Source organism: Hyperolius riggenbachi, chromosome 3, assembly GCF_040937935.1.
Source record: "Hyperolius riggenbachi isolate aHypRig1 chromosome 3, aHypRig1.pri, whole genome shotgun sequence".
NCBI lineage: Eukaryota > Metazoa > Chordata > Amphibia > Anura > Hyperoliidae > Hyperolius > Hyperolius riggenbachi.
In genome coordinates this window covers 26,604,979-26,619,104 of record NC_090648.1, presented here as the reverse complement: position 1 = coordinate 26,619,104, position 14,126 = coordinate 26,604,979, and the positions used below count along the sequence as shown (strand labels likewise).

The window sequence follows — 14,126 nt, the reverse complement described above, 5'->3', positions numbered from 1 at the left end:
GCCGCTATCAAATCAATCTATTGACATTTTCAGGGATTCTGTGTCACAAACATGTCTTTTTTAGGGGAAGTATGACATGGAAAATATCCATCGACCGGGAAAGGCATAAGTGGCAGCCAATCGATGCACCATAGTGTTAGACTGCACTGAAAGAAGGAATGATGCCATTTGAATTTATTTTTTTAGTAGATTTCCAGAAGAACTTTATTGAAAATCAAGGTGTCGAGCATGAAAGGAAGTAAGTCCTGTCTGATCAGATTCCGATAGGAGAATGATGGATCTTTTTACCACATCGGAGGAAACTGTTCTATGTATGAGCACCTTACGGGTGCCAAATAACTGTCATGTGAGTATGGCTTCTTACTACCAGAATAGTGAAAAGTAGTCTCTCTTGATGCATATGGTAGAGAGGGTAGAGAAAAAGACGGGAGGCAACCAGGAGCCCAATCTGGTGCAGTACCGTAAGACAGTGGGTGATGTCAGCTATATAAGCGTCGAATATACTCACAAAGGTGGGTTGCAGAAGGCAACCACTCAACTTTGCATGTGGGGAAGTACCGTCCACACTCGGCCTTGTGTCTGGGTATATGTGGTCGCTGCTCCTTAAAAAGGGTCCACCTTTCGTGGTGGTTACCCCAAGCCCGGGGTAAAAACGTAAAGAGGAGGGGGTAGGAGGAGCCCAGAGTACTTGTGACATGGTGTAGGTCTGAAACTCTATAAAGTAAGCACTTTTTGGATCTCTATGTATATATATATCAAATAAAAGATATAACGTATGGTCCTACCTGAAAAAGTAGTCCATCGATATGATTAAAACGTAAACTTTATTGGCACTAATGACAACGCGTTTTGTGGTATGACACGCTTCCTCAGGTCGAATACCGTGCCTGGTGCAGAGCACCAGAAGGCGGGCGCCCTAGAGCAGCAGATTCGGGGGGCCGCCCAGCCGTGGGTGAGAGAGGCCGCCGAGCTGGAGGGGGTAGCGAGCAGGAAGGGGGTATTGGGCACAGTGGCGGGGAGGGGGGTTGGACCTCCCCCTACCTCACCCGAGTCCCTGATCTGCGCTCCCCCTCTGGCTATTAATGCATCAATGTACTGTATATTGTCAGGCAGTGGGCCGGGAGGGAGCTCTTCCACGTTCAAGCGCGCAGTCCACTCTCATCACTTCCTGCAGTGCCGCCCACTGTACTGTAAGTGTACGGCATTGCAGGAAGTGACAAGAGTGGAAAGCACACTGGAACATGGAAAAGGTGAGTCCTCTCTCCCCGCTAGCTGCTTGACAATATACATTAATGCATTAATAGCCAGAGGGGGAGCGCATATCAGGGATTCAGGTGAGGGAGGGGGGGTCCGACCCCCCTTCCCGCCACTGTGCCCAATACCCCCTTCCTGCTCGCTACCCCCTCCAGGCTACCTTTTGGGGGGTTATTATCCTATGGGAGAAAAGCACTTTACAAATGTTATTGTATTATTTTATTGTATTATTATACTCGGGGGGTGTTATTATACTGGGGAGGCGGCGTTTTTTCATTAATTTGCCTCAGGCGGCAAAAAGTCTAGGACCGGCCCTGAGTATGTAAATGTGCTCCCCCATGTGTGCATTTATACATTACCTGTCCTGTGTTGTGGTACCCCTCCTTCTTCCAAATCCGCTGCTCTTCCATTGGCGGTATACATGCTCTCAGCATGGGCGTCTGTGATGTCACACACGCGCCGTGTGCTGTGCACCGGCAGCGTGTATAACGCTAATGGAAGACTGGCGGATTCAGAAGATGGAGGGAAACCACGACACTTACAGATGATGTACTGTATAAATGCACAAATGTACGTTTATATGCTGGGGGAACACCGCTGGGGCTTTTGTCACATGTGTCACTCATCCCTGCTGTTACCACTGTGCACCTAATCGACCACGATGGCCTGACATCTTGCAGCATGTCCGATTGATACATTCAGCCAATTTCAGCCCAAATTGGTCGCATCGTCAGTCGAGCAAGCACTGGGCAGCACCAATTTTCATCTAATTCGATAATGATTATTGAATTATTGAAGATTGGCTGTCAAGTTGAGAGATGTATGGCCACCTTTAGTAAGGCACTACAAACAAAGACAAATTACATTTAAAAACATTTAAAAAGAGAAAGAGAGTAAACCACAGTATATTTACTGAGAGATTATGAATACAAAAAACTGGACAGAGATTCAAATCCATACATATCACCACTTGGTTGACAGACCTGCCATACCCTAGATAATCTTTTATACCATTCTATAGTCTCTAATATTAAAAATAGGCGAGTTGGGCATAACGATTAAGAATGAGTAAACAAAGGTTAATTAAAAAAAGCAAAACTTTACCCACCTGTGTGCAAGTGGGGGTGGGAGAAGAGAGAGTTAAGTCCCAGTAGCTGTGAATGAAGTTGGACATCAGAGGAATTGGAGTGGAGCGATGGATCCTTGTGCCTTGACCTCGATAGGCAAGAAAATGTTTGTCCAGCTAATGGGGGTAACTAACACTCTGGAATGGGTACTGAGGTGACACTGCATAACTAAATGGGGTGTTATTTGGAAAAATGTCTATGTGTTCTACAAGATTGTTTTTTTTTATCCTTGGTATGCTCATTCAGGAGGGTGCTGCATAATGGGAAGCATCAGTCACTGACTTTTAGCAGAGAGTAATGCTGCCTAAAAGTTTGATGTGGAGGAGCAGCAGTTCAGGAAGATTAAGAACAGATGTGGATGTTTCAAGTGGACAAGTCCAGAGTAGTCTGGAGTGCTAGTTTTTTAGCTGGTAGACCACACAACAGGGTGTATTCAAGAATATACAGTATAACATTAGGGTATGCCCTAGCATTTTAGTAATGTCTAGGGAAGACTGGTCAGATATGAGATATACTCTGGAAAAAGAGATGACAAGGTAGTCAGAGAGTAAGTGTGTGGAAAGAAAATAGAAGAAAGGAGTCAAATATTGCCCCTAAACAGTGTGTTTGGGAAGCTGGAACGTATTGTTACATGTCAAAAAAGTGGCCCAAGATGGAAACAAAAATTTTCAGTTCTGAAATTGTGTTTACCTTGCTGACTAGTGTTTTCTCTCTGCTTTGTTCAGTTTTGGATTTATAGTTGGTCATGAACTGTGTGTTTAGCTTCCTTTTTGGAATCCAACTTCCATTTGACTGGACCGTGCCCTGGACATTCACAGTACTAAGAAGAAAGGCGCAACGTGGAACACCAACTAAGCATAAAGTAGGAGGAAGGAGCAGTTGTTAGAGTCTGTTGATAAAACCCTAGTTTCCTGGCTGTTTAACTGATTCTCAATGTAATAGTCAGAACAAGTATCACACACAGATCATGTGTTTGGAATCAGGGGAACAGAGCTGTATATACTACTTTATTCCTTATGATAAATAGTCCTCCTTGCAGATCATGAGAGTTTTGTGGCTATGCTTGTTATGGGTGTGAAGAGTAAATTGTCCACATTTATTGTATGACCCTTGCAAGATGGGCCCCCAGGCCATAAGGGTCACAAAGGATTGGCAAGGGGATGGGTGTACACATTGGGGGTCCCATTAAAGTTTTGCTGGGGGGGAGCTTTGATTTGTAGTTACACCCCTGAATGTCCGCTGGCACTACTGGCTGGCTTGTTCAATCCTTGTTCCGATGCTGCCAATGCCAAAATATCTGCATAGCACCCTCCATAGTCTTTCCAGTTCTGCTTCCTTTACATGGTTGAATTGAAATATCTTCCCTGGGATCAAGTGATGGTTTTCTGTGTCCTGCATTGCCTAAAATTGTTGTTTAAACCAATATACTTTACAGGAAACCATTTATGAATACACTCTAGTATATCCTTGTTCCGGAGAGTGTAGACAGCAGGGTTGAGTAGTGGTGTAAACACGATATATAAGAAAGAAATAACTTTGTTGGCATTAAGTGAACTTCCTGATGGAGGTGTTGTGTACTTTGCAACTAAGGTCCCAAAATATGCCGCAACAACAATGATGTGGGAGGTACAAGTGGAAAAAGCCTTCCGTCTTCCAGAAGTGGAGGTGATCTTTAAGATGGCTGACACAATTTTGATATAAGTTACCATGACAAACATGAAAGGAAGAAGCACAATGGGTATAGAAAATACACTGGTTTCTAGTTCCATTATAGAGGTATCAGTGCAAGACAAGTCAAGGAGAGCAGCATGGTCACAGTAGATGTGGTCAATGATGTTGCAACCACAGAAGTCCGTACCATACATTGACATTACAGATGTCAGGTTAAGACCAAAGCCAACCACCCAAGACCAAACAACAAGGTGTAAACAGATCTTCGTGTTCATTATCATGATATAGTTCAATGGAATACAAATGGCCACATAGCGGTCATAAGACATTGCCATTAGAAGCAAACATTCTGAAACAGTTGATGAAGAATTAAAATAGTACTGTGTAAAACAAGCATTCAGTGACATAGTCTTGGCTGTTCCTAATAAGGTGCTCAGTAGATAAGGAACCACATTAGTGGACAGTAAAATATCTAAAGACGATAGATGACACAAAAAGAAGTACATCGGAGAATGTAGCTTCTTACTACCAGAAACCAACAAAACAATGAGGACATTTCCAACTATTGTCAAAATATAGGCAATGGACAGCATGAGGAAAATTGCAAGTTTAAGATTCAATGAGCCTGAAATTCCCATCAAAATGAAATCAGTAATTCTTGTTAGATTACAGGTCATTATAATGATTAATAAGGCGCTGAATCAATTTCATTGGTTTATGGACTATAACTTGATTTATAAGCTTTCACTTAAAAAGCATTTTCAGTGCATTCACTGTGAAAGTAAAGTTTTTATATTTAAAGAGGAGCTGTCAGACATACTATCTCAGAAAAAAAACACATATATAAGTAGATAAATACTTGCTCTACTTACATAACTTATGTATTGCACTGTCCACATTTTGATTTTAGTGATTTTTCTATAGTTAATAAAAAGAAAATGCTTCTTAGGATTCTCCATTCTAACTGTATCCATTTTGAAGCCAATCCTGATGTAATTTCCTACCTTACTCTCCTCTGCCTGATTGTGTATCCTGCAAAAACCTGCCCCAGGACTTCACGCCAATTGGCATTAGGCAGTCTTGGGGCTGCCGCCGCATTCACACCCATTGGTGTGGCACGGTCGTATAGCAGTTAAGTCAGTGTTTGTCCATTGTAACATCTTTCCTCACCCTCATTTAATTTTTTACAATCTGGGCTTACAAAATGGGCTAAAATGAATTGGCCTGGAGTCCTTGCAAGCCTCTAAACAAATTGCCTGCTAAAGGGTTAGAGGAAATGTTTATGATGGTAAAACCAGGATAATTAACATAAAACTGATTACCCTCAATAATGTATTAAATCTTCCATTTCTCAGCCCCATCTTCCTACATGTCAAGTGAGCTCATGTGACGTGCAGGAAGTAAGACAGGGCTGAGAGATGGAGGCAGATCATGACAGCACTGAGGATCAAAGGGTTGCAAAACAATAAAATGTGTCCCTTCGTCATCAACTGAATGGTTGTGTGTCCCTGGCTTTTTTGTACTGAGCATGTGCACAGCCAGGGCAGTTAGGACACAGGGCCGGATCTGACAGTTTGCTGTGTGTGGTTCTCATTGCATTGTGGGAAATAACAGCTTTTTACAACTGCCAAGCAAGCAGCTCCCTGTGGGCATATACTGCAGACAGTGGTGGGGAACGAGCAAGCGGGAGTCGTATGTGCGCACATTGCGGGGGGTAGCGGCTGTGACCTAGCGCCTGTGTTTTAATGGGTGGGCCTTTTTACTAGTAAGGAATAACAGCATCATGCTTTCTCATTCTTGAGGGTGAGCTCACACACAGATCTGTTTGTTAATTGGAGCAGCTGGTCTCTCCGGTGGGACCAGGACTCCATAATTAGGGCCAATCACTCTTCTCACTAGTAGTATTGCCCTATCAGATGTTAGTGGGTGTTGTTTAACTACTTGCCGACTGCTCTAGGCCTATTGGCGTGAGCAGTGTGGCAGCCCCAGGACCGCTTTACACCGATTGGTGTGAACGGCCGTCTATGGGGCTAGCGGGAGATCGCGCACAGGCTGCGCACATCTCCTGCTTGGAAGGCCCCGCCTTCAGTCTCCCAATTAGCAAAAAGAGCAGCTGCTGCTGCATTGTTTACATGTGGGGGGCACCTGGCACAGGTCCTATTCGAACTATAAGACGCACTGACTTTCCCCCACACTTTTGGGGAGAAAAAATGTGTTAATAGTCCAAAAAATACAGTATTTTTCTTCCCATGCTTTGGGAATATTTCCAGCCCCTGGCCGCCCATGAAGCAGGGTGAGGCGGGTTTCTCAGGTGGTAGAAGTGGGGTGGGGGTGGCGACACCCGCCTAGGTGTAGGTTGGGGGTACTGAGCTAGAGGGGGTAGCAGCCAGGAAGGGGGGCAGTGGGCACAGTGGTGAGGAGGGTGGTGGGACCCCCCCTCCATCACCTGGGTTCCCACAGTCTGCCCTCCCCTTCAGCTATTACTGCAGTGTATAATCATGCAGCAGGTAGGGAAGCAATGACTCACCTCCTTGATGTTCCAGCACTGCGTTCCACCGCTTGTCACTTCCTGCAACTGTACTGCATGTCAGACACTGACGCAAAAAAAAAAAAAAAAAGACTTATGATATAATGATTTGTATGTGTAGTACAGCTAAGACATAAAACATTGGGAGCAGATACATAAGTCTAATATTGTTTCCAGTACAGGAAGAGTTAAAGTGAACCTCCAGACTAAAAATGTACTCAGCAGCACTGAAAAAGCTTTACTCTAACATTTTTACAGCATCAGAACTAAGTTTTTTCTTACCTAAGCCTAATTTTTATCTGCACAGAAGAAAACTGCCCGGGCATTTTTCCCCGTTTGCTGTGCAAAGCATGATGGGATTTCTGATGTTGTTGCTCTCAATCTGCTGTTTTGGAGCAATTTTTTTTTATTTTGAATTTGAGGTTTGAAGCTTAGTGTGCGCAGCTGGGAAGGTTGATCAGGACACAGGGCAGTTGGAATTGTGTCTCATGCTCCCTGTCACCTCCTTTCAACCAAAAAGATGGCTGCCAAAGATGGCTGCCCCATGAAAAAGATGGCCGCCCCCATGAAATAACATATAATATAATATTACCTATCTATTTTAATAATATAACTAATGCAATTTAATGACAGTATGTTTGTTTAGGCTGAAGTTCCCCTTTAAGAGACTCCAGTTGTTATCTATGCAAAAGAGCCATTGAGCTCCATGACTTTCAAAGTCACAGAGAGCTCTGTCTTCTAAAGCTTGTTATCTAAACTGTCAGTCACTGTATTTTATTTATCTCCAGAGGACAAGTTCATGGGTCTGCTCTGTAAAATCATTTAGAATGCTGAGTAGTGTGTGAACTGCAAATATTAGAGAATGATGCAATGTTATAAAAACACTATATAGCTGAAAATAAAAAATATGAGAATATTTTCTTTGCTACTAATGTTCTAGTAATTATCCTAATACACATACAATTCATTATATTCTACTAGCTGATTGCCCGGCGTTGCATGGGTAGGTATTTGGCTGGTGTCGGCTCCACCCACTCTTACTAACCCTAACACACAATTACTCAATGACCAAGTTTGTCAGCCTTGTAGTCTTTGGCATCAGTAATTTGCATTGAAATGAAAACATCTGATGGGTTGTTTGTGGCTCCACCCCCTTTTCTGAATTTGAACCCCAGTCACCCAATGACCAACTGTACCAGGTTTGAGGCCTGTGCCAATAACAGTGCAAAAATGGTAGCAATTAAATATTCCCTTGGAAAGCAATAGGTGAAGCTTAATACACTTTTGTAGGCTCCACCTACTTTTCTGAATATTAATCCCATTCACTGAGTGACCAACTGTGCAAAGTTTAAGAACCCTCCCATTAACAGTGTAAGAATGGCTGCAGTTTACATTTTCCCAGTGAAATTTGTATTTTTCTCCACCCACTGATTGCCCGACGTTGCCCGGGTATGTATTTGACTTGTGTTGGTTCTGCCCACTTCTTCTAACCCTAACGCACAAACACTCAATGACCAAGTTTGTGAGCTTTGGTGTCTTTGGCATCAATAATTTGTATATTCCCATAGAAATTAAACAAATCAGATTGGCTGTTTGTGGCTCTACCCCTCTCCAGCATTTGAACCCCAGTCACCCAATAACCAACTGTAGCAGGTTTGAGGCATCTGCTATTACCAGTATAAAAATGGCATCAATTTAAATATTCCCCTTGAAAATCAACAGGTGAATTTTGATTGGCTATTATAGGCTCCACCCACTTCCCTGAATATTAATCTCAGTCACCCAGTGACCATCTGGGCAAAGTTTGGGAACCCTGCCATTAACAGTGTAAGAAGGCCCGCAGTCTACATTTTCCCAGTGAAATGTGGTTTTTGCCCCGCCTACTTTTTGTAACCTGGACATACAGTCACTCAATGACTAAGTTTGTGAGCTTTGGGGTCCTTGGCATCAATAATTTGTATTTTCCCAAGAAATGAAACTGTTTGTGGCTCTGTCCTCTTTTCTAAATTTAAACCCCAATGACTATGTTATGATCGCTTCTGCAGCGTTTACTGCTGACTGCAGTGGTATTGCAAACCAAGCAGTTCTAATGTCATTACATGCATTTGCTTGCATAGTTTGGTTTGCACTTAAACTAGTTGCTGATTCCATCTGCAGTCGCTCTGAAGTTAATGACAGTTTAATATGCTTTTGTGTAAACAAACATTGTCTGCTGCAATGGAGGGGCAATCCCTTTCCTGCAGGCTGCATATCATTGTCTGCCTTTTCCTGCTATCAGCCTGTGATTAATTACCATTCACTTGTGTGGGAATCTGCAGGTCTGCTCCCATTGGATGACCTCAGTATAAAGAACTGCTTCCTGCAATGCCTCATGGGCTACCATAGTCTCAGATTCTGTCTGTTACTCTGCCCGTGCCCCACCTCGTTCCTAGTCCGTGTGGACTGCGCTGACTCCTGCGAAGGGGTCAGCGAGTCCTCCTAGTTCTGCTCTTGTTCTAGAAGTTGTTACTCTGCTTGTCTTGTGTCATATATTGGTTCATCGCCAATATATACGCATACTTGCGCATTTTGTTATTTTCTTTGTATTCGTGTTACGTTGATACATCAGTGTCGCTGATATATACGTACACGAACTGTTTATTTCCTGTGTTCAGTCAGTCAGCCTTCCAGCACGCTTTGGTAGTTTGCGCGTATCGTGAGCACCCGTGCTGAGCTAGTATCCTGTTCCTGGTCCTGTTTGTGGATTGCGTTCATCTCTGCGAAGAGATAGCGAATCCTTCTGAGTCCTGTTCCCTGTATTACTCCAGTCTTAGTCAGAGTTCCTGCTTATGTCATATATCGGTTCATTGCCGATATATACATATGTTAGTCAGACGTTACAAATAGTTTCATTGATAGCTGTAATTGTAATACGCTTGGAAATCATACTTATTGTATATTTATCTGTGTTACGTTCATCTATCTTGATCCTGCTATTTCCTGACTATCCTGTCCTGTCTTTGTGAGGCACGCCATTGCTGCAAACGCATTGGCTACCTCATTCCAGTCTGTTTTATTGTGGACGCTTGCTGTCACTAAGTAGTGGCTAGTTAAGCAAGCGTTCATTCTGTCTACCTGTCCTGATCTCCTCAGTCCTGGTTTATGCGCTCAGCGCTATTTTGCGCTGAGATGTTATTACGAAAGTGTTGTTTGTGGCTGTTCGGATCTGCACCGGCTCTGTGCACCACAATCTCCTATTGGAGTCAGTCCTCTCCTCCACTAAACTGGGGATATCCTGATTCCTTGTGCTAGTGTGTGTACCTCCTTCACGTCAGCTTATGTGTTGCATGCTGACTGTGGAGAATACACCTCCAAGCTTAACATTATGGTAGCCTTATTACCAATTCCCATTGTGGGGGGGGGGGGGGGTTCCCAGCAAAAATTACACTGTTTGTTATGGTTCCTGTTCCTTTAAGAAATTTGAGAAACTCTGAAACTTCTGAAACAGAAAATGAGTTTTTTTTCTGAATGTACCAGGTTCCTGGCCAATCCTGAGCTCCAGGCTACTCCTGTTTCAACGTGGGCCCCCCAGCTAGTTTATGTTTTATTTAAGGGAAGATTGTTTCAGTGGGCCTACGATGTCTTGGATCATACCAATTTAAAAGAGAGACCACTGGAATTTCTAGCGTTTGTGATCCATAACTGGCTGCGCAAAACCGATTTGCCTAGCCCTTTTGATAAGCTCCTGGCAGCTTGTCAATCAGCTGCTCCTTCTACTGCCTACAAAAATAATCAGCAAACAGATAATTATTCTGATAACTTTTCTTCTGCTAAGGCAGCAGGGTCTAAAGTCAAACGTAAACGCTCCAAAAGAAAAGCGTTACAATCAGCGGAGTCGTTGCCCTTGGCGACTGCGCATCAGATCTGTAATGAGACTCCGCCAGTAGCAGATAATGAAATTCAGTCACCATTCAGGGGAGTCAAATGGACCTATGAAACTACTAATGAACTTTCATTGCTAGCCAGGGAAAATAAAAGTTCTTGTTTAAATGAATTATCTGAATATGATTATGAAGATATATTACAGAGTATTGAACAGATCAATTTATTCGTGCAGCAAGGGAAATTTGCATACACTACAGTTCAACACTTGCTACAGGTATTGGAGATCCTTAGGAATAAGAAATCGGCCAATCACCTGCTAAATAACCCAATGTATGTTTCTGCCACTAACACATTTGCAAACTATGATCAGCCGGAATGCTCAGCTGTTAAATATGCATGGGATCCTCCATTTGGGAAAGGAGAGATGGAAGCCCTGGTCTATGAATGGAAGAAAGATGCAAGTTCATTTTGTCAGTTTTACAGTGCAAAAAGTGAATTAGTATTGAATGCATGCATTAAGTCTGCCTATAACCTAATAAAAACTGGTGTGTGTGGGTATGACTTTGTGGCTCAATTGATCGATGTGTGGAAGATGATTTTGGACGATTTTTATGCGATTCAATCAGTTGATACCAGGGAAGACACACTGTCAATTGGAGACTGTCCCACTTCTCCAGTTACTGAGTCCCTGCCATGTCTTGTGAATGTTCCTGTAACTCCACCCTGTACCATGGATAACTCAGTGTTACTTCCCAGTAAAACAGAAGCCACTGATACTTTCTTAACTTTGCCCTGCACAAATTTCTCAGCAGAGAATCCAGAGGTCCTGCTGACTTCTGAGTCCAGCCTAGCCAGTACTCATGAGTCTTTGTTCAGTGAAACAGACATTAGAAAATCTTTGCCTGCCTCTGCAAACACTTCTGTAGAATGTACCTGTGTTAATAAAGTTCAACTCCTGTCTGATCCAGCAGATGCCAATAGATGCACTACATTAGTTTCTGAGTCCCAGCAATCCTGTTTAGAAACCTCAGAACCCCAGCATCTGAATTTTCCAATTTTACAATTGAATAGTGCTTCAGATGCACAAACTTTGTGTCTTGATCTTCCTGTCTCTACACCTCGCTCTAGTTTCGTGAATAGCTCAGAGCATCTGCTATGTGAACCTGAAATCGTAGAATTATTACCTTGTTCAGAAAATGTTCCAGTAAATTTGCCCTGTACCATGAATTGTGCAGTAGATCTCTCCAATGAAACTTAGGTCACAGAATCATTATGCTGTCCAGCAGGTGCTTCCATGGTTTTGCCCTGCAATATGGACTGTTCAGTGATCCTGTCCAGTGAAGCTGTGGTCGCAGAGTCTTATGCTTCACCCAGTACTTTGGATACTTCAAACCCTCTAGCAGAGGAGTCTGAGGCACTGCTTACCTCAGTTGGTGTTGCAGTAATATTCACTTGTCTAGCAGCTGTTTTGGAATTACAGTCTGCTCTAATAAAACTTGATGAATTTCTGCCCAGCAAAGCAGAAGCCATTGAAATATTGTCCTCGTCAGCAAGTGTGTTAGATACCTTGCCCTGTACACAGTCTGATTTAACCAATATTGTTGAGTCCCTCTCCAGTGTTGTAACAGCCGAGGAACTCCAGCCCTGTCCTCTGAATGTTTCAGAAGTCTTGCCCTGTAACATGGATAATTCTGACTCGCTGGAAAAAATAGTAGAAATCTCAGAATTTCAGTCCGGGTTAATGAGTGTTTCTGAAACCCAGCCCTGTATCCTGGAAAATTCTGGTTTTCTGCCCGGTGTGGCAGTAGTTCCAGAGTCCCCTTCCTGTCCAGTGAGTTTCTCAGTTTTGCCTAGTTCAGTGGGGATTGCTGCAATATTGACTTGTTTTGCAGCCCTTCATGAGCTCCAATCCAGTGTATTTGATGAGTCTCTGTCTAGTCCAGAAGAAGCTATGGGAACCCTGTCTAGTTCAGTGCATACATCAGAAGATTTGCCCTGTCTTGTAAATGCCCCTGAACATGATTTGTTAATAACCCTGCTGGAATCAGCGACATCTAAGTCTGATCCTGCAGTTTTTAGTGAGAATCCAGTAACTGTGAAGTCTAGTCATGATGAATTTTTTTTGCCCAGTTCTGGTTTCGGTCCTGTCTTGACTGACTTTGAGGTTCACAGTTCCTTGACATGCCCAGAGGTTTCTCTTGTGCCGGTGTGCCCAGATGTGCTTCGTATGCCAGAGTGCCCAGATGTGTCTGTGTTAGCGTGCTCACGTGCTTCCCTAGTGGAGACATGTTCTGATGTTGCCGGTTGGCCTGCATGCCCGGAGATGGTTCTGGTCCCTAAAAGCCCTGATCTTGATGTTTGTCCTTGTGACCCTGACTCTGGAGTTTCCCTGGGTTCCATAGGGGTTCTTGATAGTTCTCCATGTGAGCCTAAGGGGCGTTCTGACCTGTGGGGATCTCTTTGGAGCTTCCAAGTGTTCTGGGAGATCTCTGAGGAAACTTGTCCTGGTACCTTGGACTGGTTCAACAGTGGGTTTTGTGTTGGTAAGGACAGTTCCGGTGGGCATTGCAAAGGCTTTGGCGTTTTTGGACAGTCCTTGGAAGGCGGTGGGTATCGCTCAGAGAGTTTCTTGGGGTTGTTTTCTGGAAGTCGTGGTTCTGATGGGTGTCACACTGAGGCTTGTAGTGCTGACGGGCATGGTTCGGTAGGTTCTGGTTCCAATTGGTCTAGTTTTGGTGAGACTGATTCGGGAATTTGGTTTTGTCGGGCTGATCCGACCTTCATGAATTTTCAGTCAGATCAGTTTGCTGGATTTCCCACTTCTGATTTTTTGGTTTGGGTGGTTCAGGAGAAATATGTCAGTTTTTATAGGCGTCCAGAGGCCGCGTTTAAGGGAGGGGGTACTGTTATGATCGCTTCTGCAGCGTTTACTGCTGACTGCAGTGGTATTGCAAACCAAGCAGTTCTAATGTCATTACATGCATTTGCTTGCATAGTTTGGTTTGCACTTAAACTAGTTGCTGATTCCATCTGCAGTCGCTCTGAAGTTAATGACAGTTTAATATGCTTTTGTGTAAACAAACATTGTCTGCTGCAATGGAGGGGCAATCCCTTTCCTGCAGGCTGCATATCATTGTCTGCCTTTTCCTGCTATCAGCCTGTGATTAATTACCATTCACTTGTGTGGGAATCTGCAGGTCTGCTCCCATTGGATGACCTCAGTATAAAGAACTGCTTCCTGCAATGCCTCATGGGCTACCATAGTCTCAGATTCTGTCTGTTACTCTGCCCGTGCCCCACCTCGTTCCTAGTCCGTGTGGACTGCGCTGACTCCTGCGAAGGGGACAGCGAGTCCTCCTAGTTCTGCTCTTGTTCTAGAAGTTGTTACTCTGCTTGTCTTGTGTCATATATTGGTTCATCGCCAATATATACGCATACTTGCGCATTTTGTTATTTTCTTTGTATTCGTGTTACGTTGATACATCAGTGTCAGTGTCGCTGATATATACGTACACGAACTGTTTATTTCCTGTGTTCAGTCAGTCAGCCTTCCAGCACGCTTTGGTAGTTTGCGCGTATCGTGAGCACCCGTGCTGAGCTAGTATCCTGTTCCTTGTCCTGTTTGTGGATTGCGTTCATCTCTGCGAAGAGATAGCGAATCCTTCTGAGTCCTGTTCCCTGTA

The 14,126-nt window shown here is 43.7% G+C and overlaps 1 protein-coding gene across 1 annotated transcript; it reads right to left on the bottom strand.

Annotated features, from left to right (window-relative positions):
- Positions 1–3,751: 3,751 nt before the first annotated feature.
- Positions 3,752–4,729, bottom strand: LOC137561988 (olfactory receptor 6B1-like). Its single transcript, XM_068273332.1, has one exon. It carries the CDS (start codon positions 4,727–4,729, stop codon positions 3,752–3,754), a length of 978 nt encoding a protein of 325 aa, XP_068129433.1.
- Positions 4,730–14,126: the final 9,397 nt, after the last annotated feature.